Source organism: Falco naumanni, chromosome 5, assembly GCF_017639655.2.
Source record: "Falco naumanni isolate bFalNau1 chromosome 5, bFalNau1.pat, whole genome shotgun sequence".
NCBI classification, from domain to species: Eukaryota; Metazoa; Chordata; class Aves; order Falconiformes; family Falconidae; genus Falco; species Falco naumanni.
The window spans coordinates 42931508-42953907 of record NC_054058.1 but is presented as its reverse complement, the minus strand read 5'-3'; the positions used below and the strand labels follow the sequence as shown (position 1 = coordinate 42953907).

At 42.6% G+C, this 22400-nt stretch overlaps 1 protein-coding gene across 5 annotated transcripts in view; it reads left to right on the top strand.

Moving 5' to 3' along the window:
• POC1B (POC1 centriolar protein B) overlaps positions 1-19595 on the top strand; it is a 71972-nt gene extending 52377 nt beyond the window's left edge. For 2 of the 5 annotated variants that reach the window (XM_040594239.1, XM_040594237.1), the window contains one exon: positions 839-2773. In XM_040594239.1, coding sequence (XP_040450173.1) covers positions 839-943 — 105 coding nt within the window. In that variant the 3' untranslated portion in view covers positions 944-2773. Of the gene's footprint in view, positions 1-838; positions 2774-12461 lie in introns of those variants that run through there. The other 3 variants (XR_005827921.1, XR_005827923.1, XM_040594240.1) reach the window with 3 other exon arrangements.
• The last annotated feature ends 2805 nt before the right edge of the window (positions 19596-22400 follow it).

Below are 22400 nucleotides of genomic sequence, written 5' to 3'. Positions count from 1 at the left end.
TAAATCCCTTTTCAGACTTAGTGTTCAAGGTGTTGGCTGGCTTAGATAGGAATCTACGTAGTGGAATAATTCCCAGTGTCAATGAAACTGCAAACTAGTAGTCTCAGTCAGTGGCTGAGTCACTTGTTTGCAAACGCTCAATACTTCTTTTTTAGTAATCCAGATTTAGCCAATCTATGTTTTAAGAAACTACTCTGTCTGTAATACAACTGCATTAAACCAAATCAAAAAGGAGTGGCTAAGGCTTTTATTCTGCACTCTTTTGCAATAAATATGTTAACTCAAACAAGTTTTGGGAAATATGGAGTGAAGCCATCAGTTGAAAATTACTTGTGTTGTAAATTGGATTAAAAAGAAACTGCCGGTCTGTGTCCAGAAACCTACCTTTTCTGATTAAGGTAATCTCTTGGAGAATGCCTTTTAATAGTGGGGGTTTTTCTCACTTCCTTTTTTTTTTTTTTTTTTATGCCTTAGAAGTTTCTTTTAGGATTTTGGAATACATCATTTAGGGTCACCAGTGATGGCTGTATTTCTACTGAAATATGGATGCAGCTTTCAAATACTGTTTCAGAGTAATTTATATATGCAAGGATGTATTTCTCTCTCAGAGAAAATATTTTGTGAAAACAATTTTAAACCTTTAGACAATCTCCATAGATACAAAGCCACTATTTTTAAATACAGTTATAAATAGTGGAATAGCTAAGGAAAATCCATCTTTAGGATATTTTTTCCTGTTGATTTAAAGTGATTTTTCTTATGTTACTGTGTTGTACACTTTTATAATGCTGTGTGAGTAATATAAAACCAAATTGAAATTACCGTCCTTTTCACACAGACTATTTCAATCCTGGAACAACGTCTGACTTTGACTGAAGATAAATTGAAAGAATGCTTAGAAAATCAGCAAAAAATGTTACTTCAGGGAAGACAGGAAGAATAAAAGATGAAAACAATATGTATTGATGAATGTTTCATATATTCACAAGGAAAAATAAATGTTACTTCATTGAATTTTGCTATAATAAAAAATCCACCTTTCTTAACAAGGCAATGTAATAAAAACTGAAGACAAGAAAAAAAACCCCACGTTTTTAAGCACTGGTAGAAAGCAGGTATTCTGGTTATATGTTTAATAATGTATAGTCCAGTCAAAACTAAGTTTGTAGGATAATTCTCATTGAACATTACAGGATTCTTATTTCAATGTAAGATCTTTGAATATGACTAAGCAACAAATTACGTATTTTAGGTGAATAGCAGTTATTATGGAAGTGCACTGTGAGGTTTCTTAACTCAGGTAAGGATTGTGAAAATAATGGTCTTCGTGCTAAGGCAACATTTCTCAAGCATCTAAATTAAATAAGACCTAATTAGCCCTAACTCTAAAAATGCCAGAGGGTTTCTTTGTCCCTTACATACCCTCAAATATTTTACCAATAAGGAGCAACAGTAACTCTTTATCTTCTAAACATTTTAGCGATGATTGCAAGAAGATACAATGTAAAAACTTTTAGTTATAAATACGAAAATGAAGTCACTTAAACTTTGAAAATAAGATTGCACCTGTGTGAATTCAGCTGCAAGACTGAAGTTGAGCACTTCAGCTGATCTCATCCCCATCAAAATTCATTTTTCAAATTTAGAAAAATAAAAGTCAGCTTCATACTTCTGAAGAATATATTTGAACCAAACAAAATTATGCAAAATCTGTATCATAAATACAAAAGATTTGCATCCTCCAAGGACTACAGGTGCTCAAGCTTTGCATGCTAGGAATGTCCCCCATCAGTTAATGAATGAAGCCATAAATCAAGAAAGACCTTGAAATGTATGATGCTTTTGGTTTAGTTCTAATAAAAATGTAATTTTTAGACAGGCAATTGTAGGTCTTGTCTTTTAATAGAAAACGTCTATGCTTCTTTATGTCTACCTATTATTTTTTAATTGCAATTGCAGAAGACCTGTTGTAAATCCACAGTCAAAACTAGGTAGTCATCCATTTCTGCAACTTCACACTTAGTATGTTGAAAAATAGGACACTTGAAATGCGGGGAGCATTTTAATCCAATTCTGTAACTGACTGTATTTAGGTAAAGCCCATTTCCCAGGCTGAACCTCATTAACATCAATAGAGTTCAGCTTAAGTACAGAAGCTCACTGTGCAAATACTATTGCAGTTCAAGCCAAAGCAATGAGCAGTCAGTTTTTCTTTTACCATTTTCCATTTTCTGTCGTAGTAATCACCTTCAGATAGCCAGATGTCACCACGCTTGCTTGGTAAACTCTGAATTTTACCAATAACCTCAATGTAATTTCAGTTCAGTCTTATGTAGTACTTTTTATCACAAAGAAGTGGTCCCATAAAAATTTTAGATGCAACTACTTCTATGCAACACCCTAGCCACAGATTTTTTTGTGAAAGGATTCTTACATATTCCAATGTAAACAGCCTGACCTTTGATTATGCAACTGTTTTAATGCTATATAATGCATAGTTATGTAAATACTGTCTTTTAGGTCAGGTGGACTTTGCTTTCTGCATTTGCAAATATTCTTGTGGTTTTTGCCTTTTCTTGGCTCCATTGGAAGACACAAAAACATGTAGTTATTAAAATCCTTTGCTTATTTCTTGTTTTCTTTAAGTAGAATATATGTATGTTCTAAAACTATATTGTTTGGGGGTTTTTGTTAAGCTTTTCAGGAGTATTTATCAACAAGATTTGGAAATTTCTTTTCCATATTTTTTAATAAAATCTCTGTTGAAATTTTCCTTTCTGCCTTAGTTTCTATCACTAGTCCTTCTTCCTTTTCAGTACCTATTATCTGGAGCATTTACTACTTAATCCAGTTTATTCCTCTGCTGTTTGTGAATCTGGTGAAGTGACGTAACATTTCCAAGATTAAGATATGTTCCTGTCACTCTTTCAGGTGGTCTGTTGATATCAAAACTCAACATGCATGGCTCTTGGGATGCCTGTATAACTAGAGAACATGATGGAGCTATTTTCCTCAAGCTGTTATGGCTCTCCTGAAACATATCCAGATAATGTGATCTTTCTTTTAAAGGAGCATTGATGTGGGATAGTTATCTCATTCTCTTGATCTGTATGATTTCAAATAAAGCTATAGAATAGAAAAACTTCCTTTAAAAGCACATGAAGAGGCTGGTTAAACTATCTGAAGCCTTTAGGGTTTGTGTTCTGGTAAATAACTGGTGGCTTGACTAATTTGAATTACCTTATAGAGTTAGAGGAAAATGACTGCTGTTTAGCCTTAGTTGTGCTTCTGCACCATGTGAAAAAATAATTGCATGGGTCTTATTAAATTATTATGAAAAATATATCTGTATTGCAGATGGCAGTGAAATACTGAAAATCACCCATGCTTGTTCTAAACAAGCTGAACCGTGTACCTCATACAGTCCTGCTTTCTTCAAGCTAAGTTATCCCTCTGACAGCAAAATGTAAATAGGCCACCCTGTTGGAGAAAGGCTGCTTCCAGCATCCAGGCCAGCTACTGCAAAAATGGCTCAATTACTTATTAATAATAATAAAAAAATAACTCTAATGTCTCAATGACGTGCAGTAGATCCCTGAGGTTTGTTGGGGAGAAGGAGAAGGCAGCAGCAGGAATAACCTCTCCTGCCAGTATCACTGGGGGACTGTCTCTGGAGGAACCCAACTTCAAATTTTTGATGTGTCAAAGTGTTACGCGGTAGCTCAGCAATTCATTTTATGTGCTTCTGCAGACATTTTGAAACAAAAATGCTCTTACAAATTGAAAGAAATGCTGCCAGTTACTCCTCTGTCTTAAATTTTATTTGTAACTCTCATCAAAGTTTAGTGGAATTTCAATGGAATTTTTATCTTGGGTAATACATAAAGCACAATGTTGAGGCAATAAAGGTATTTTTCTCAGTTTTTCATTTTGGATGGCAATACGCACTTCCTTTGGGAGCATGTTTAGAGGTTCCTAATTATCACCTAATTGTAGACACCGAATGGCTAAATGTTGCAATGTTGGATCTTAAGGCATTTTACTTTTTCTTTTGATCTGAACATAGAGGTTTTCAAATACTAGGGCCAGTTTATGCCAATAGTCCATTATGCTCTATGGACCAGCCTGACAACCTAAACTCAGTTTTCGGTTTTCTCTTTTTTATTTTTTGGAGGTTGGGTGGTTTTGGTGGGTGTTTTGGGTGGTTTTTTTTGTTTTGTTTTGTTTTTTTAAACACTCATTACATTCTCCAAAAATTTTCAGTATTTGCTTTTTATTACTGTTGAAACATTTTTTATAAACTTACGGTTTTGGAAAATGTTCTTGGAGGCAAATGTATCTGAACAACTCCCTTGTCTTTGGGGGATTGTTGTTTCTTGCTTTTGCATGTGTAAGATAATAATTCATTATTTGGTTATCTTTATGGTGAGAAATATAAACCATAGTTTTAAATTTTTATTAAACTAATCTGATTGGAGAAATGGTGGTAGAATAGGTTCTCCTCGCCATTTTAGGATGAGCCGAACAGATCCCTGTAGCATGAGGGATTCAAGAAATGTAACTTCCTGCCTTTATTTATATTTATTTCCATAAATAAATATGCTGTACTATTTTTAGGCTAAACAGGGTTTTTTTCTTCCTATAAGTCTGTCATGGTTTAACACCAGCCAGCAACTAAGACCCATGCAGCTGCTTGCTCGCTCCCTCCGCCCCCCCCCCCCCGGTGGAGTGAGGGGGCTCACTCCCCCCACCCCCCACCCCCCCCACCCCCGGTGGAGTGAGGGAGAGAGAAGGGTGAAAATGAGAAAACCTGTGGGCTGAGATAAAGGCAGTTTAACAGGTAAAGCAAAAGCCACGCACGCAAGCAAAGCAACAGAAGGAATTCACTTGCTGCTTCCCATGGGCAGGCAGGGGCTCAGCCATCCCCGCGAGCTCAGGGCTCCAGCACACATCATGGTTACTTGGGAAGACAAACGCCATCACTCCAAACGTGGTGTGTGTCCCCCCTTCCTGCTTCTGTCCCCAGCTCTTTATTGCTGAGTGTGATGTCATAACATCATATGTTATGGAATATCTCTTTGGTCAGCTGGGGCCAGCTTTCCTGGCTGTGCCCCCTCCCAGTTTCTGGTGCACCCCCAGCCACTCGCTGGCGGGGCGGTGGGAGAAGTAGGAGAGGCCGTGATGCTGCATAAGCGCTGCTTAGCAGTGACAAAAACACCCCTGTATTATCAACACTGTTTTCAGCACAAATCCAAAATATCGCCCCTTGGTAACTACTGTGAAGACAATTAACTCTGTTCCAGCCAAAACCAGCACAAAGCCATTACAGTGTTGCTGAATTATTTTCATTGCCGTATCACAGTACAAGACCACTCCTGAGTTTTCTACTGAGCAACAGTAGCTGCAATGTGTATGTATTTCCAGGGACACAGCTTTATGTAACCTGTTTACCTTGTAAGACTTGTAAAAATCAAATTCTGTACTCTTTGCCCCAAACAATTAATGAATATGTATGTTCACATTGGATCTAGGATCTGTTTTTGTCAGAGTGCCCCCTCAGGGACTTTTGCATGCTTCAGATGCGTAACACAATTGAAGCCGTTTCTTTGTGAGAAAATAGGTTAATGACTTGCCAAAAGGCAGATGTTAATTGGAAAAAATGCATACAAGTCCTTTTCTTTATAATGTATATGGGTTGCACTTGTTATGACTTGCATCCAAGAACAGGTGCAATTTCAATTGACTCAGCTGAAGGGATGTGCTGAGTACACTCCTCATCAATTTCACCAGAAATTTTAAATCCAACAGAAAAAAATTAGTTTCTAAAACTAGTCAGTGATTGACAAGCTGCATTTATTACCTGTTACAGAACATATTTATAACTTTGTATTGTAGTTAAACATCTTAATAACGTGAAAATGAGGTCTCTGATTATTTATTGGTATTAAAGAATTTTACTGATGAGCTTCACCTGAGACAAAATGTGTCGTCCCTTTCAAAATACTTCTGTAAGAGAGCCAGCAGTTCCAGACAAGGTACCACCAGTGTATTTGTAAATGCAACTTAAAGTGGGAAAATTGCTTATTTTCACTCACATGTTTCCTGCCATGAAGCTACACAATCAGATTAAGGTCTTCACTTTGCCTCGCTTTGTTTTCCCTGTCTTTAAAAGCAAAAATGAATAAAACAAGTGGAAAAAAATATCTGGGAGTGTTAGGGTCAGAAGAGCTGCTGTTTGATAGTTTAGTAGTTTGATCCAAGGGTCTCTGGAAACTTCTAGGCTGCTCATATGAGTCTGCTGGAGCAGGAACTTCAGTTTGGATCCATGTGCCTAACCGAACCTCATCCTTCAAGTCACTCCCTCACCTGAGGAGGGCTGAATCTAAAAGTCGGGCGGCTGGCAAGCAGCGATGGTCTAGACCAGCACAAGAACATCTAGTTCAGGAATCCCCCACGAGCTTTGGCATTAACAGGGTTACTGAGGCTGCTGGCAACTGGGCTCATGAGGTTTCCCCACACCTGCAACAGGGACCCGGACATCTGTGGGCTCAGTGCACTTGCAGAGACAGGAGTGGGCTGAGAAGAAATGCTGAGGGTCTCAGTACCATCTAAATACAGGACTCTGCAGCTCAGAGTAGCAGTCAGGCTTGTGAGTCCCTTTATGGCCTCTGCCCTTACAGACCTGGATAAAACGGAGGGATCCAATTTGTCTTCAAAGCTGCTAAAGGGGAAGCAATTGCCATAAGAGAAGACAGCCATTAGCTCTCTTTTTCATCCTTCTGTGCTTTGTATTGTAATGAAAAAGTACCTCTGTCTCAAGTTCTTTCTTCCTCCTATCCCCAGAGGAAATCCCTGCTCCTTTTAGAAAGATAAAATCTTAGGAGAAAGTAGCAGGAACTGACACTCTCTGTGCTAGTGTGTTGCTGAAGCCTTTTCTGGCCACAGCGGTGGAAGTCAAAGGCTTACAGTGCTTACTCCAAACCCTGTATTGAATGTCAATTCTCTCATAAGGTTCAGAAGATTTACAAGATTCGTAAGTGAAGCATGTTTGCAGCAGTCTGCTGTTTATTGGGACTTTATGAACAAGTGTCATAGAGACAGAAGTCTGGAAGGGTGAAAGCAGTAAAATCCTTTCTGATTTCTTTTAAGAAGGATTCAGGTGAGCCACGCACAAAGGATCCTGCTGCTTCATGCTACTTTCACATGTCAAAAAGAAACCTATAAGATGAATGGGCTTGGGTGCTGAGAAGGACAGAATGCTCCTGTCAGCAGCTCTTCCTCATGAGAGCACATTGTACATTTTTTAATCATTCTTTTTATTAATATTTTCACCCTATGATACATGATGGGAGCACAGGACCCAGGATGTTTGCTAGAGCCTAAAAAGAGCAACTTGAAAGAGAAAGATGAGATGGTTGGCAATGGTTTCTGTCTATGTCCAAGTTCTGCACTGATTACTGGGGGTGTTCTGTTAAAATTACATGATGCTACACCGAAAAATTGATCTTGCGAAAAAGCAGAGCTTAGCTCTTAAACTATGAGACTTGAAAATTCTTGTACTTCACAAGACCAGCTTTCACTTCAAGGAAATGTTATAAATGTAATAAGATGCCATTAACTTTTCAGTTAAGCAGTGAGTGTAATCAGGCAAAGCATAGCAGATTATAATATTTGATTGTACGTAACCATACTGAGTGGTTTCGGTCTGTGCTGATGTCTCTCTACAGCTTCATTGCTGAAACACTGCGAGCTTTTGTGCAGCTTCTGCAATTTATTCAGTATAGACCTAGCCTATAAATAGCTGCATTATTGAAAGACTGTGAGAGGTTCATTAGAGAAGCTGCGATAGCCTCGTTCGAGCCAGGGCTGATATAGTACCACTCCAAGTTACCAGGGAGTTTTCAGCATGTGGGTAACACTGCACGTGAAGCTGGGCTTTTGGCCATGCGACAGAGTAGATGCCCCTGCAGTCATCCCCTCGATAACCCCAGCTGCATACTCTCACAAAGTACACTGCATTTCTTGCTGGCTCTGGGCACAGGGATTTCATTTCAAAAAAAAAAAAGCTCGTGGGCACGCCAGTCTTGTCCCAGCCCAGAGCCAGGATGCAGCCAGGGCGTGTGCTGGGGGCTGGGGCCGCGGGACATCCTGCCCAAGGTACCTACCCACCGCTGCAGACACAGCCAGGGACATTAGTCATCTTAAAATCACACACAGGCACAAGTACTTGCTGACTCAATAGGAAGTTGCTGCCTGAACTCAGTGGGACTTCTCACATGATTGAAGTTACATGCTGAAAATGTCTTATCTTGCACACTGTATTCACATAACCGGGGGGCAAAGAAACAAAATTTTAAAAGCAGCTGATGGCTGTTCTCTTTCAAAGGTACCTGGAAAACAAATATAGCCATTATAACTTGAGCTTCTGGTTAGTTTAAATGGGTGCTTTGCTATTTATTTCACAGATGTCTGAACTAGAACCTCCCACTTCTGGCTCTGGCACTCAGGCAAATGAAGAGTATTTGGGACCAAGTTCCCAGGTTGTACACAGACGTTACCCTATAGCCTTTTGGGTACTCCTTTGGAAGAGAAGCTAGAATGAGAAAGGTTTCCAGTATCCTTCAAAACCATTAAAGAGGAAATATCCCTCATTTTTTTTCTGTTTTTCTTTTGTAAAGAAAAATGTTCTCAGCTATTCCGAGTTGTGTATGTGTTTTCCACATTTCTCTCTTAAGATGTTTGAGTCAGTAATTTCAAAGTGAGAGAGTTGTGCTCTTGTTACATAATCTGAGTATCGGGAGGGAATTATCCGTATTTTTCTGCCTAATGGATTTGGGAGGAACAGGGAGGAATACAAAACTAACAGTCTGTAATATCTGAAAAATGCTATTCAGTATGAAAAAATGATGGATACAATAAAATCGCTCTGTCCTCGCCCAGCATCTTACCAGTACTTTTACATTTGTGTACATTGTAAGGTAACAAAGCTGAACCTTCAGCACTTGCTGCAAAAAAACAGACTGAAATGCCTGAGGTCTCATTTTTAAGATTTGGCCCATGTAAGGAGTCACTTAAAAAACTATATATGATGTAGCCCATTAATGTTAGCTATGACACACCCAGTTCCTCTCTTCCCTTTTTTTTTTTATTATCTAAGGAACGATTATGCCACAAGAAACACTGGCTGGGAGGTTTCCAACAGCACAGGTTTTTGTCAGAGAATGCTGATTTGTTGTAAGCAGAATGTTTCGCAGCAGCATCTCTGTTTGGATGAACTTCCGATGAAACACAGGCAGGTTTCCATCACAAGCCCGCCTGATTTCCTGCCAGCTTGCCTGGCAGATCTCCAGGCTCCACAGCTCCCGGACAGCTCTGGACTGAACCTGTGATTCTTCCTGACTTCTTTTCTTGATATTTTTTTCTTTTAATTAGAGGGAAAAGGTCTTGGGAGAAATACCCATTGACTCTGCCTGGCTTTTTCTGGTTGTTCAGAATTAAGTACTTTGATAATAAGGAGCTTGCACAGCCCAGTCCGTTGGTTTGTTACGTGGGAGACCCAGAGCATCCTGGGTCTCTTCTAGATCCTCTCTTCCAGACAAGCTGCTCAGGTTAAACTGCCTGGAAGCTAAAGCGTTTTCATACCACATTGAGCTTCATTTCTGAGCATTTTCAGGAAACCTAGTGCCAATATTGGTCTCCTCCTCCCTATTTTCTAAGTGCCTAATTGCACTGTGGTTTCTCTGTACTAGCAGTGCCCTTCAGCTCTGTCTCTTTCACTCACTCCTCCCAGGCCAGTTTCTGGTACAGAGGCTGCATCAACCTCTCTAGCATCTTCTGGGCACTCGTAGCTGCTGGAATCATGGAAGTGAGGTGGCTTCCTGGGACCTTAGGCACAGAGATGCACTTTAAAAAATCTGCCTCAGTGGCCAACTGCTTGTGCCTTGAATGCTGCTTCCTGGTTTATCTGCTCCATCTGCCCTTGGTGCCAGAGATATTTCTCTGCATGTCAGTCTGAATCAGCTGTGGGGTGCCAGTTGTTTCATTTTTTTCTCTTTAAATGTGGGGTTATCTGAGGGCAGGACCATGTACAGGCATGTGCCCAGGGTCCTGGAGGCTCAATAGATGAAGCAAGGTCGGGAAGGCAGATAACTTCTTTCACCTCAGGGCTCATGCTGTAGGCAGCAGCTTTATCTGCCTCTGTACTCCAGGCTCTCAACCTCTAACAACCTCCTATACGATTCTTTCCTTCAGCCCATCAGTTTCATCAGTATGTTAATTGTGTCTGTGTACTTGGGTCAACTTGGCTTTGAAAGGCATGTGACTGAGAAGAAGCATTTGGCCAACATTGAGAAGACCTGGAGATTTAAACTCTGGATTTTATTTGGTCTTGGTGTTACCAAACAATAGCTGTAAGCATCATTTTAATATTCTCTTTAAGCATTAGAGTATCTTGGTTTTTCCATACCTCTCAGTTTTAATATTTTCTCAATCAGGAAAACCATTACATCTGAAAGTGGATTGTCCAAGAGGCTAGTGCAACCAGCGGGATTAGACTGTATTGCTGTCACAGCATGGCCAGGAGCTATAGAAAGAATGGGGAAAGAAAGGGTTGTGCCCCAGTATAATTTCCTAGGCAGTGCTGTAAGCCCTGCCAGACCCTGAAACCTCCAAGAATAAGAAGGGAGGTTCAGTTTTTAGGGGAGTGAGTGGAAAAGGCAATGCCAGCAGAAGCTGAATGCAGGCAGAGAGAGAGAAATAGGGAGCAGACAAACATGAACCCCATTCTGCCTAAGTCCAGCCTCTGATAATTAGGTTGAACAGCTTTCCCAAACGTACCCACAATCTCTGACTCCTTCTGCATCCATTGTTTGTCCCGCCTATATTGTCCATCCTGCTGTAGCCCATCAGTTCTTTCCTTATCTCTTCCTCTCTATGTTTTCACCCTTACTTCTCTCCCATCCTTTTCCTCTGAAAAAATATTTTGCAGCCTACAATTAGTGCACTTGGCTGAAGTCTTGTTGGGCATATCAGGAAGTATTCTAGATCACTCATGGGTGGAGTTTCCCAAAAGCATCAATTTTGTATTAATGTTGTATATATAAACAATGGGCCTGCCAAACCCTGAGCAGTGTGAGGCAACCTCAGAATGCTGTACCTCCTCACAGATTTCTGTCGTGGCTTACCTCACACAACAGAGACACCATGGCCTCTACAGTCACACAGGAAAAAGTGACCATGGGCATAACCTCAGCATACACCAGGAGGAATCTGCCTCCTGTTCGCTCGTTTCTTCTGAGCAGTCTGAAGCATCAGTTCCAATACTGTTCAGTAGATGCCTGTCCAAGTGGCCATTAAGAAGTCGTGATGGGTAACACAGAAGTGCAGACATATTTTCAAGCTTGTGTGTGAATTACTAAGCTCATTTCTGCCAGCTGTTGGGGGATAACGAGCTGTATAATAATTACATTGTTTGTAGCAGCTATGGGATCAAGTTTGAATCAGTACAGTGTCTGCAAGAGGATTTGAAGTAAATATTACAGTTCATACAGCACTAATATGGCTCGACATACAGACTCACTTAGCCGATTTGGGAGCCCCGACTCCTGGTTAGGAAAGTGGTGGGCAAGAGCCCTTATAATTATTTCAACCACAGACCAGGAGTGCCACAAATAACCCTCATTTCCTGCATTTCTCTTTGTAAGAGGCCATTCCCACAAATTTCCCAATGTTTGAATGAGATTTTCCATGCTAGGTATCCTTTTCAGGATTAAATTATCTAGAAACTTTCAGCCTTTTTGAAGAAGGAGTTAATATGTGATCCTGTCTTTGGATCTTCCCTGGAGACCTTCTGTCATCAGAAAGCATATGGACAGCTGATGGGAGCAAACTGGTGTAGGAGACATTCCTTCTGAGGGCACAGGCAGGCAGCCCACTGAAAGCTGTCACAGAGAATGACCCAGGCCAGACAAAATGTAGATACAGTGGGACCAAGACTAGCTCAGCATGAAGACTAAGACTGGGGAAAGGAGGCAGAAGATCCGAAAGCTGCAAGGGTGGATGGGGACAGTATGAGACACTGAGGAGTTTGAAGCAGGACTAAGGAGATTTGTAGTGTTGGCAGAAGTCAGGCTTGGGGCAACAGGAAGAAGTGGCCCTGGTCCATTAGACGCCGTTTCCTACCAGTCTGCAGAGCAGACCTTTGCTTAACTAAACATCTACTGAGCCACTTGCTTGGTGTCTTCCTCAGCTGCGCACCTTCCTGTGGCACGAGTGAGCACAGCAGATAACACCCTGCTCCTGCCATTGGTTGCCCCACCTGCTCAAGAGGCAAAGGTCAAGGTGTGAACCTAAAAGCATGAAGAAAATGCATGCAGAGAAAACTGTCTGGTATTGCATGTTAAAATCATTTTACTAAAGCAGCTCTTGAGAACTGAATTTTATCTCTGCATCTGTATCATCAGCCTGGCAGCTGTACTCTGTGTGGGAAGCAGTGGGATGGAGATCTGAAAAGGCTGGCAAGGAGGAGGATGTAAAACCCAAAACCTGGAGACTGCGAAGTTACAAGCAAGTGTTTTGAATTCTTGGTTGAGAACTGAAAGATGGTACAAGCGAGAAAACAACAGAGTCTGAAGGAAGAGACAGTGCAAAGCAACGCTGTGATCAGATGTCCAGTCAATAATTTTAATGTCAGTAGGAAGATGGAGAGAGGAGGCCCTTTACAGGGATGTAATTAGTTCTGCATTAGAACTGTGAAAAGTAGAAATGTGAAAAGCTGCAAATGAGGTTGCCTGATATCCTGCCTGAGAAAAGTGTTCTGCTGTCTATCTGACCACGGTTTTATGAACCACAGACCATGTTTATTTGTTGCTCTTCCTATTCGATTTTATGACGGTGAGTGCATCCTTTTGCCTTTTTTAAAATCAATTTGATGCTTGCAGATTGATTTGCCACACTAACATTCTCTCCCTCTCTCGATCTGTTCAGCCTCTAACGAACATCCCACACAGTCTTCCTCTCATGTGTTCATGACCTCTCTGACTCCAAGGTATTTTCCAGCCTCCCAAGTACCCTGCAGCATTTTCCCCGTCTCCTACTTGCCAGTGGCACTGAGTAGGTATCACCTTGGCTGCCGTGCCTGCAACTCTGTGCCTGTTGAAGGGAGAAGAGCCGCTCACCTGCTAGATGTTTCCCCACGTGTATTCCTCAAGTGAGGGAAGCTGTGTGCCTGGGAAAGGCAGCAAGTTAAGCATAGTGTCATCAGGGAGCCTAAAAGATTGGATTTCCTACAAAGCCCAGCTCTGCCACTGAGAATGCTTTACCTCAAGCCATGTCTGCTGCTTCCCAGTTTGCTTTCTCCTGAAGTCCCTGGCATGATGTACAATGCCTGGCTGTATGGCAAGAGGAGACAAGTCTTGCTTCGGAGTATATGGCGAGGGTTTGGGGCAGCAGCCTCAGGTAGATGCAGGGGCAAAGAAAAAGGAAACCTGCTCAGTGAACTAGAAATTCCCACACTCTGTTGTCAAACATGCTTGTTCACTGGTGTGGAAAAGGGAACCTGAGGAGAAGACAAATGAATTTGAATGCATTTTAATTGGGATTACGGGCATATGGTGTGGTGCCATTTGTTTTCCTCTTCCTGCTCTGTAGTGGGGCTCTAATACCTTCACACATTTGCCTTTATTTGTCATGTCAAAAGGGGAGACAGCAAGCAGCTTTTTCCTCCTCCCTCTTTGGGGGCCATGCTAAAAGCTCTCACTTCACCCTGAACTTTGTCAAAGGAACAATCATGATTTTTAGAAAAAGTGCAGCCAGATTGCAAAAGCAGATTAAACAGCTCTGACTTATTTTTATTAAACATTTCAGCTGCTCCTTGGAGGACCTTTGCTATTTTCCAGCAGCAGAAAGGGATGGATTCAAGGGGAGAGCAGGGACGTGATGTCCACAGTACCACAAGCACACGATTCACCAGCAGCTGGATAGCTATCTTTTATAGTTATGATAGCATATTTAGTGTTTAGTAAAAAGCTACTTAGGGAGCTGTTTCCCTTGTTGTACAGCAGTTTGTAAGCTGTAAGATTCAGACATAAGCCTTTAATTATGCCTAGCATCTCCGCAAAAGCAATTTCAGTTCTCTCCCCTGCCTCATGCAGCATCTTGGGATGCTCTGCATTTGAATGTGAACAAGCTATTGTTTAACATGGCTTTAAATCATTACAGAAATGTTCTGTAGCATCCACTGGGAAAGCCTGCTCCCATCTGCCCTGTGCATTTCTCACAGTCTCTTTGGGAACCAGGGCCAGTAATCACAGAAGTTTTGTTTAAAGGTTAAGCACAGAGTAGCATTATCTTCACACACTGTGCAAGCTAACAACAGGTGAAGGTGTCGCTCAGAAACATTTATAGAGGAATGCAAAGATTAAGATTAAACATCTTTCCCGGTCTTCACATAAGCATCTTTCCATTTATTTTCCAAATGTGTATATGACACATTATAAGACTTGCAGGGGACTTAGAAGCTAATGCCCACTTAAAATAAAATGTCTCTAGCACAGCTGAAGCCAGTCTTTTGCCTCCCTTGACACAAGCCCTCTGTGGTAGACTTCGGTCAGCTCAGCACCATGGCATCCCAGCCTTACCCTAACTCTGAGTCTGTAGCTCCTGAATAAAAGTTGAGAGGTTTTTTTTTCTTCTGAGAAATGTGTATGTTTTATTATGGCTTAGACTTGCGGAAAAAGCATGAAACATTGCCTAATGTTATTCAGTGTGTCCTATATTTGATGCTCCTTTTGTCCCAGAGTTTCTGTTTCAAATAATGATGAAAAAAGTTCTATTAAATTTACATCAAAGGAAAGTTGGGGAAGCAGAAACATGAATAACAAACACATGCATAATATGATTCTGAACAAAGAAGCCTGTGCTGTCAGTGTGGCGATAGGCCGCGTGGGAACACATGTATGTCATTGCAGCATATTGCAAACACATGTGGGGGTCATCCAGATATGTTTGGGGGCAGCTGAGATCCCTGTTTGAAGGTAAATTTGATAGACTCTGGTTTGCACTCTGGCAATGACCGCACTTTACGTCTTTATAGAGTGGTTACCACAATCCTGTATGTGTTATCCCGCACAGGCTTCCACATACAGATGTGCCAAAGGAAGAGTGTAAAGAATATGTAAATAGCCAGTGTAAAGATTCACTGAAAAAGAAATCACAGATGAAAATGACATTCTGAAAGTAGTTCACACACATCTTTAAAATGAATGGGAAAAAAAAAAATCATTAAATTGTAATGAATTTCACCCACCCAGATAGAGCTCCAAAACAGTTCAGCACTTTTACTTCTGCAGCAGCTTGCAATTTTACCGTCTGTTCCAGTGAAATGCAGAGCATGCCAAGGGGCCATGGCTCTGCATGGAAGTGAGGATGTGTTCGCCCAGAGCAACTGAAAGGCCCTGGATTCAGGTTCTTAGTTCAGAGCTCTTCCACAGGAGCTGAGGACATGCTAGTATTTTACAAAGGAGATTCTGACTGTTTGTTCTGGAAGTGATTTAGCATTTTATACTTATGCAGAAATAGGTATGCTTGATGTTTGCTAGTAATACTGTTTTGGTTGGTTTCATCAGGTATTTGGAATCTTGACCAGACACTGTCTATGACTGTGAACACATTTCTGTTTTCCTTTACTAGCATCTCTGGCCCCTGTTCTGCGTTGTGTCACGCCCAAACTGAGGCAGCACCCCACTGACTGCCTGTTCTTTATCTGATTTTTCTGAATGTTCAGCACCCATAACATTGCAGCAGATTTTCAGAAGCGGACAGCCATCAGCTATGGTAATTACAGTTGGGGTCAAGTTCTCAAAAGCACTTGGCATACTGCCCCAAGTCTGGTCCCAGGCACGGATACATACTGCTTTCCTGTAGGAATCGCAGCTCTGATTCTGGAAGTCACCCAATTCTGTGCCCCACAGAGGAGTCCTGGCTGGGAGCTGGGTGGTCAGGATGAAGGTGGCAGGTAAGTGCCTGTCACACGTGGTGATGCTGGCTTGTGATGCTTGCAGTGCCAAAGAAGGAGAGAAAAAATGACAATCCAGCTATTACAAAATGATAGTTATGAACAGGAGGAATCCATAAATACAATATGCATTTTATGCTAATAAAATCAGGTGGCTGACCCACTGCATGCAGGGATTGATGTGAAAATAGCCACTTAAGTTTTGGCACACTATAGCTGAAAATACTAGAGCAGGTCTTTAAAGCTTGGGCCCCTACATTACTTTTAATGGATCTCCAAAAGGTACCTAAGGAAATCCAAGATTTATATTTCTTATGCTAGGATCTTAAATTTCTATCTACATTATCACTGAAAGATGCTTAGAGCTGCACAAATTCAAAACAGTTGAAAAAACCCCACTGGAATAGAATTACAATCAAACTTAAAATAGTTGTATTCAAGACAGTAACCACTAAAGTCAGTTGTAGCAGTAGGCTTCTTGAATTTCTGCCTCAGCAAAGGCAGAGCCAAGGGTGAAATAAGATGGATGAGACCACTGAATGTAGGATTGGAGTTATCCAAGTGCCTGCTGGCTCTTCCAATTGACCCTTGAAAACTATCCTACCTATTCTTGGAGCAGAGTAAATGAAGGCCGTTTACCAGTTTTTAGACTAATCCAAACAAATGTTAAAGAGACAAACAAACAAGGGACAAACAAACAAAGGAAAAGTCCCCAAGCCAAAACCAAACAAGCAACCAAAGACCCTTGCCAGTCCCTGGAGGTAGGCGAGGTCACTGCCTGGGATTGCTCTCGCGACTCACAGGCAGGCAAAGCTGCTCCAGCTCAGACATGACGCAGGAAGCCATGACAACATGGTGATGCGACGCTGCTGGCACATGGGGCTTGGCTTGAGGATGAGCTCTCACTCCCCAGCCGTATCCCAGTGCACTGCTAGCACAGCTCAGACTGCCATCCCCCAGCCTTACAGTGAGTAAAAGTGCTCACAGTGTGCCTGAACGCTTGTACAATGTCCCACCACATGCACAGACAGTTGCTGAAGCCCTGCCCTGCCAAGGTCGGTGGGAATTTTTGTTGTTGACTTTTGTGCAGGCAGGATTTCCCCCATGGACACACACCTCCTCCCGGATGCATGGGCATGTGAGTGTGTCTGTATATGTATATGCTTTACAGTACTAAGTACTTACAGGAAGGCATCTTCTCTCTTTAAATGTTTTTCCTCAACTTTGTATTGCGTGAAGTCAGACCCTCGCTGTCACAGCGGCAGTTTCTCACAGCTTAATGGAGTTAAAGAGCCCTTCTTGCTCCTGACTGCTGCAATAACAATCAGGCTGGGAGGAAGGGGAAATGAGCAGTGCAGCACATGCTGTACCTTCCAGCCACCAGCTATTGTTAAGAGCTCGTTGCTCCAGACAGAGTGGCAGCAAGGCATGGGGTGGGAAACAGGTGTAACCTGCCAGGAACACCACTCTAGCAAAGTCAGTTTTTAATTCAGAGGAGTACCCCTACTTCTCAGCTGCCTCTTCCCACCAAATTGAAACAGGTTGTACACTCCTGTTGCTCAGCACTTGAAAGCATAACAAACGCCTTTACAGCAAACCAAGAGCTCATTTTCTTATGCCAGCACTTTGGTCATTCATCTACAAAGTCACTAATCTTTTTTTCTTCAACTCCCTATCACAGCATAGCATTTCACATGCAACAGTTTGCTCTCAGGTGGTATGTTTCCATGTGCTTTGCTATAGTTTGGGTTCTTTACAAAAGATTCTGCAATCTCTCCTCCTTGCTTGCCCTGTTTGTCCAGCTTGGGTTTCTTCTACTCTCTTCAGAAAGTCCCACCAGCAAAAGCTGCCTAGGCTGTGGTAGCACCCATGGTGTACTTTGCTCAAGCTATGTCTACACAGGTGTATAGCCTGGCACTACTGGCCGGGTTTGGACTGCTGCTGGGTGGCCCAAGCCCAGTTCAGTTACCTCACCCCCTAAATTCAACTGCGGTGTGTTGTTGAAGACTGGCTGCCCTTGCTGAGTTCTTGCGCTGTTCTCAGACACCCTCTAGGATGGTTTATAAACATCAGCATGGCGGTATAAACATCAGCATGGCGGTCCTTGCCAGAGTGCATGAAGCCAACAACCCACATGTTCAAACCTCTTCTTTGTTTTAGTGCAGGAGTTACTGTCCTGCAGTGCAATATTAAAGCCTGTTTGTGGTCAGGTTTAGTTCACTGTAGATCTGCAGCCTTCATTGATGCCTGGTTTTCAGGTACCTGCCTCTGCTGAGCACTCACACATTGTGCAATGCAATATAAATGAGCATGTTCAGCCCAGCTGCCACACCATAAACAAGCATGATGAAAGAACATCACATCTATGCCTGCTGCTACCCATCAGGGCATTATCTCTGCTCCTTTTCCTCCACTGAGGCCTGCAGATGAAGTACAGCCTTGTATACACCCCACTCGTGAAATGCCTTCCCTGGCTGGCTGTTCCCTGCCTAGGATTATCCACCAGCTGGGACTATCCACCAGCTGTAGGACACAGCTGCTTGGCAAGGGAGTCAGCGGACCATGAGAAGGTCTGGCATCTTCTATCCCTTACTAAGCATTTTCTCCACTTGTCCCTTATCTTTCTTTTCTGCTTATAATTACTGGTTCTTTTTTACCACGGGATCATTTTGGGGAAAGAGAATCCACCCCCATCTCCTCTTCCTCCTCATGCAGCAGCTCTAGACTGCTCTTGGTGGACTCTGCTTGGTTTCTTCAGGAGATAGCTCAACAACTTGCCAAAGCCCCACATATCTCCCCCAGCAGCTTGTCTCTGTCTTCCTCCCCTTCCGCAGCTGCTCTTGCAACACGCACGGGCCTGTTGCAATACTGCCCTGTTTCTGGTAGCTTGGCTTATTTGGCTCAGCTGGAATGATGCTGAAAAACAATGGGAAAAAAACCTCAGAAATGCTTTCCCCCAAGGAAAATTCTCCTCTTTAAATAGCCCCTTGGCATTTGCAAGGAAAAATACAATTTTTATCTCATTAACATGATTCCCCAGTCATCTGCACTTCTGGGCTCTGTAGCTATTTTATGTTCGTCCCCAATATATGCAATTTAACCTGGAGTTATGATGTATGGACTCAGACTACGAGAAAAGGACTAGAGACTCTGTGTTAGTAATCAAGTTTGGCTTTATTTCACTCAGCAGTGACACTGGACAACGACAACTTACAAGCAATTTTGGACTGAACAAGATACATCTGTCCCTGTGCTGCAGTGGAGACACATCTGTCTGCGCCCCCAAGAGCTGTCGTTGTCTCCTCATCTATCACTTCCCACTTGTGGCATCACTTCATCTAGTCAACAGTAACTCACTGTCTGCACTGCCAAGAAACTTTGAAAATGTTCTGCATTTCATACCAGGAAAGGCCATAGGTGCACTTTGCATGTCAAATGCCTCAGAAAATGGTTCTGTGCTGCTGCAAACTCATCCAAAATACATGTGGATACAGTTCTATGTTGCTGTTTTTCGTTTTGCTGTGTTGTTTTTGAGTACTGGTATAACGTACCCTAATAAATCTTCTTACATTTTGCTTTGTACATTTCAGCATTGCATGACTTATGTCTGATTAAGGAATGAAGATGGGAAGGGTAAGGAGCCATCCCCATGTGGGCCTGAGCTGGCACAACCCAGGCCACACCATGTAAACTCAGCGATGTGAAGTCCAGTCTCCCCTGTACTGTAAGTGCCCTTGTAGGAGTAATGAACTCGCCTAATTCTTACAGAGGTATAATGATGCCAGATGGTCTCCCCAAGTATGTTTCTATCTCAGTGTCTGGGCGGCTGAGCTGTCTGGGGGACAAACGGTGCCATCAGGATGATGGCTGAAACCACCCAGGATTCCCGGCTCAGGGGAAGCACCATGCAGCCATGTCTATACTGCTTCCAGGGGCAGATGAGGCAAGAAGCAGGACAGCTGTGTCGCCACTGCGCTAAACCCAAACCCATCATTTCTACACAGAGCTGGCTGGGATGCAAGTTCACCACCTCCCAACATGGAAAAGTGGCTGGGATGTGGGGCAGAGACCCGGGCTGTCTCCAGCGGGGCACTGCTGGAGCATGAACATTGCACCTGGGCCAGTTCTTCTTCAAGCCACTGAAGCGCCAGCACACTGCACTGCACTACCAGCCCAGCTCCCAGGGGATTTATTAGCTGGAGCGGAGAACCTGCCTTGGGAGCACTGGCTCACTGCCACCGCAGCCACTCCAGTGGCTCGCATCTCTCCAGAAACCAGAGCGCTGGGAAGGTAATGCAGCAACACCTAAACCCTCTGTGAGACTTAGAAGCAGTTGTACCTGTGTTGGCTGTATTATTTCCATTACCAGGAGTAGCCAGCCTCTAGTAAGGGAAATCCTATGTCATTTTATAACATCAGGAAAACAGACACCACAGTCTATCATCAAGCCTCACAACTCAGGTATAACTGATCATAGATGACATGTACCACTGGAGAGATGCTTACCCACAGCTCCCATCTTCACAGTATTTCTTTTTTAACTCCTTGTGCTGAACAGCATTCTTCAACACTGGGCTTGCTAAAAGCACTCGTGGTTTTGTCATGTTCTGTTCCCAGAAGTCAGTGATGACTTCAGAGGGAGCAGCGATGCCACTGCTGACTGTCTCTGAGAGTCCTTCCTCATGGAATATTTTGAGACTCTAGTTGGCCAAAAGAATATTTTTAAACCTTTTTAGCAAAAAAATCTTTTAAAAATCAAATTATGTAAAATAATAAAAGGAAGTTTATAAAAGAAAAAAGTTTATAAAAAGTTAAAAAAGGAACATCTTGCTTTGAAGCACTGTTTATAAACATCAATAAAACATTTACATATTTTAAAAATCAATTTGTGATAGGATTTCTAATTTGTAGGACAACTTGACACTACTGTAGCTTGTCTAGATTGAAAACAAATTTCAACATGTTGAAAATCCTCCCCAAAGTGGAAATTCCCAGATCTAATCTACTCTGAAGATCACACAAACAGCATTTCATATTTTTAAGGCAGCAGATCAGAACGGCATCATTGCTTTCTTCCATATGGCCAGAATGATGCAAAATAATTTCTGGAGCAAGAAATAAAAATAATCTGTGACTAGTTGGAATATAAAGAAAAAAAGCTTTGTTGAAATTTTTTTTCAGAGCATCATCCCTCACAGCTCGGAACCTCTCCGCATGAGTTTGGCATAAGCTGTGCTATGCTAAACTTCTGGCTTCAAGGCTTGCTTCTGCACTGCTGACAGCTAAAGGTGCAGAATCTGATCCTGGGCAATCTGCTCTGGCTGACCCTGCTCCGGGCAGGGGGCTCGGGCTCCAGAGGTCCCTGCCAGCCTTGGCCTGTTGCTTAAATAGCCCCTTTTCCTCACACCTTAACCACAGCCTGCCTCCCCTTTGCTCTCTTCCCTGCTGTCTTCTCCAGGAGCCACCTCCCCACAGCCAGCTCAGGGACGGCAGTGGCCATGACTGTCCCCTGCTGGGGACGCTGGCGTTGGGCTGCACCTCTCGGCACCCAGCATGACCTCTGTGCTGCCTGGCTAGCCCTTGCAAATGGCAGTGTCCCCCTGGAGAGAGGGCAGTGGTGTGAAGAGGTGGTGTTCTCACTGCCCAAAGCAGGGAGCTTTTTGCAGCAAAATGGTTGGTTTGAATGGCCTTTTTTCTCAGGGAAGAAGGTCTGTGCTTCCAGGCGTTCATGGGGCACAGGCATGGCAGCCACTGAGAGAGCAAAACTGGGCCAAGCTGGAGACCCCGCCAGGCAGTGCCAAAATAGCCAATTACTGCATAGCCCATTAAAAAGTTATCCTGCACTAATGGCATCAATACTCCATGACTCCCTTCCAAGAAGCTGAGATCAACAAGTCATTTGCAAGAGTTAAAATGTCTTCAAATGTAAATGCAAGGGTTCACAAGAGCCACTGTTCAAATAAAAAGTGATGAACAGAAGCCACAATGTCTTACTTAAGACAGAGTTATGGGGAAAAAAAATATTTGCAGAAGCCTAAGCAGCTGCCCTGAACTCACCATTTTTTAATGTAAATGAAACATTTTTTCCCGTGTCAGGTCTCCAGTGATGCTGCTTCTGCTGTGCTCCTTTGGTAATTTGTGAGATGAATCTGGGACCTGGGACATCTCACCCAATCTGTATTCATTTTAAGGCAGACTTTAAAGCATGTCTTGCTTATGGAGAAGGAATTAACTTTTTCCCCCCCAATGATGTATTTAAGTACCTTGCACACTTATTTTACAAGCTTTTATAAATCAAGCTGTCACCACCTTGACATATCTACTTAGAATTAATTTTTCTTAGACCAATATAAATGATATCATGTCTTTGCTTGTCTGAGGAGGACAA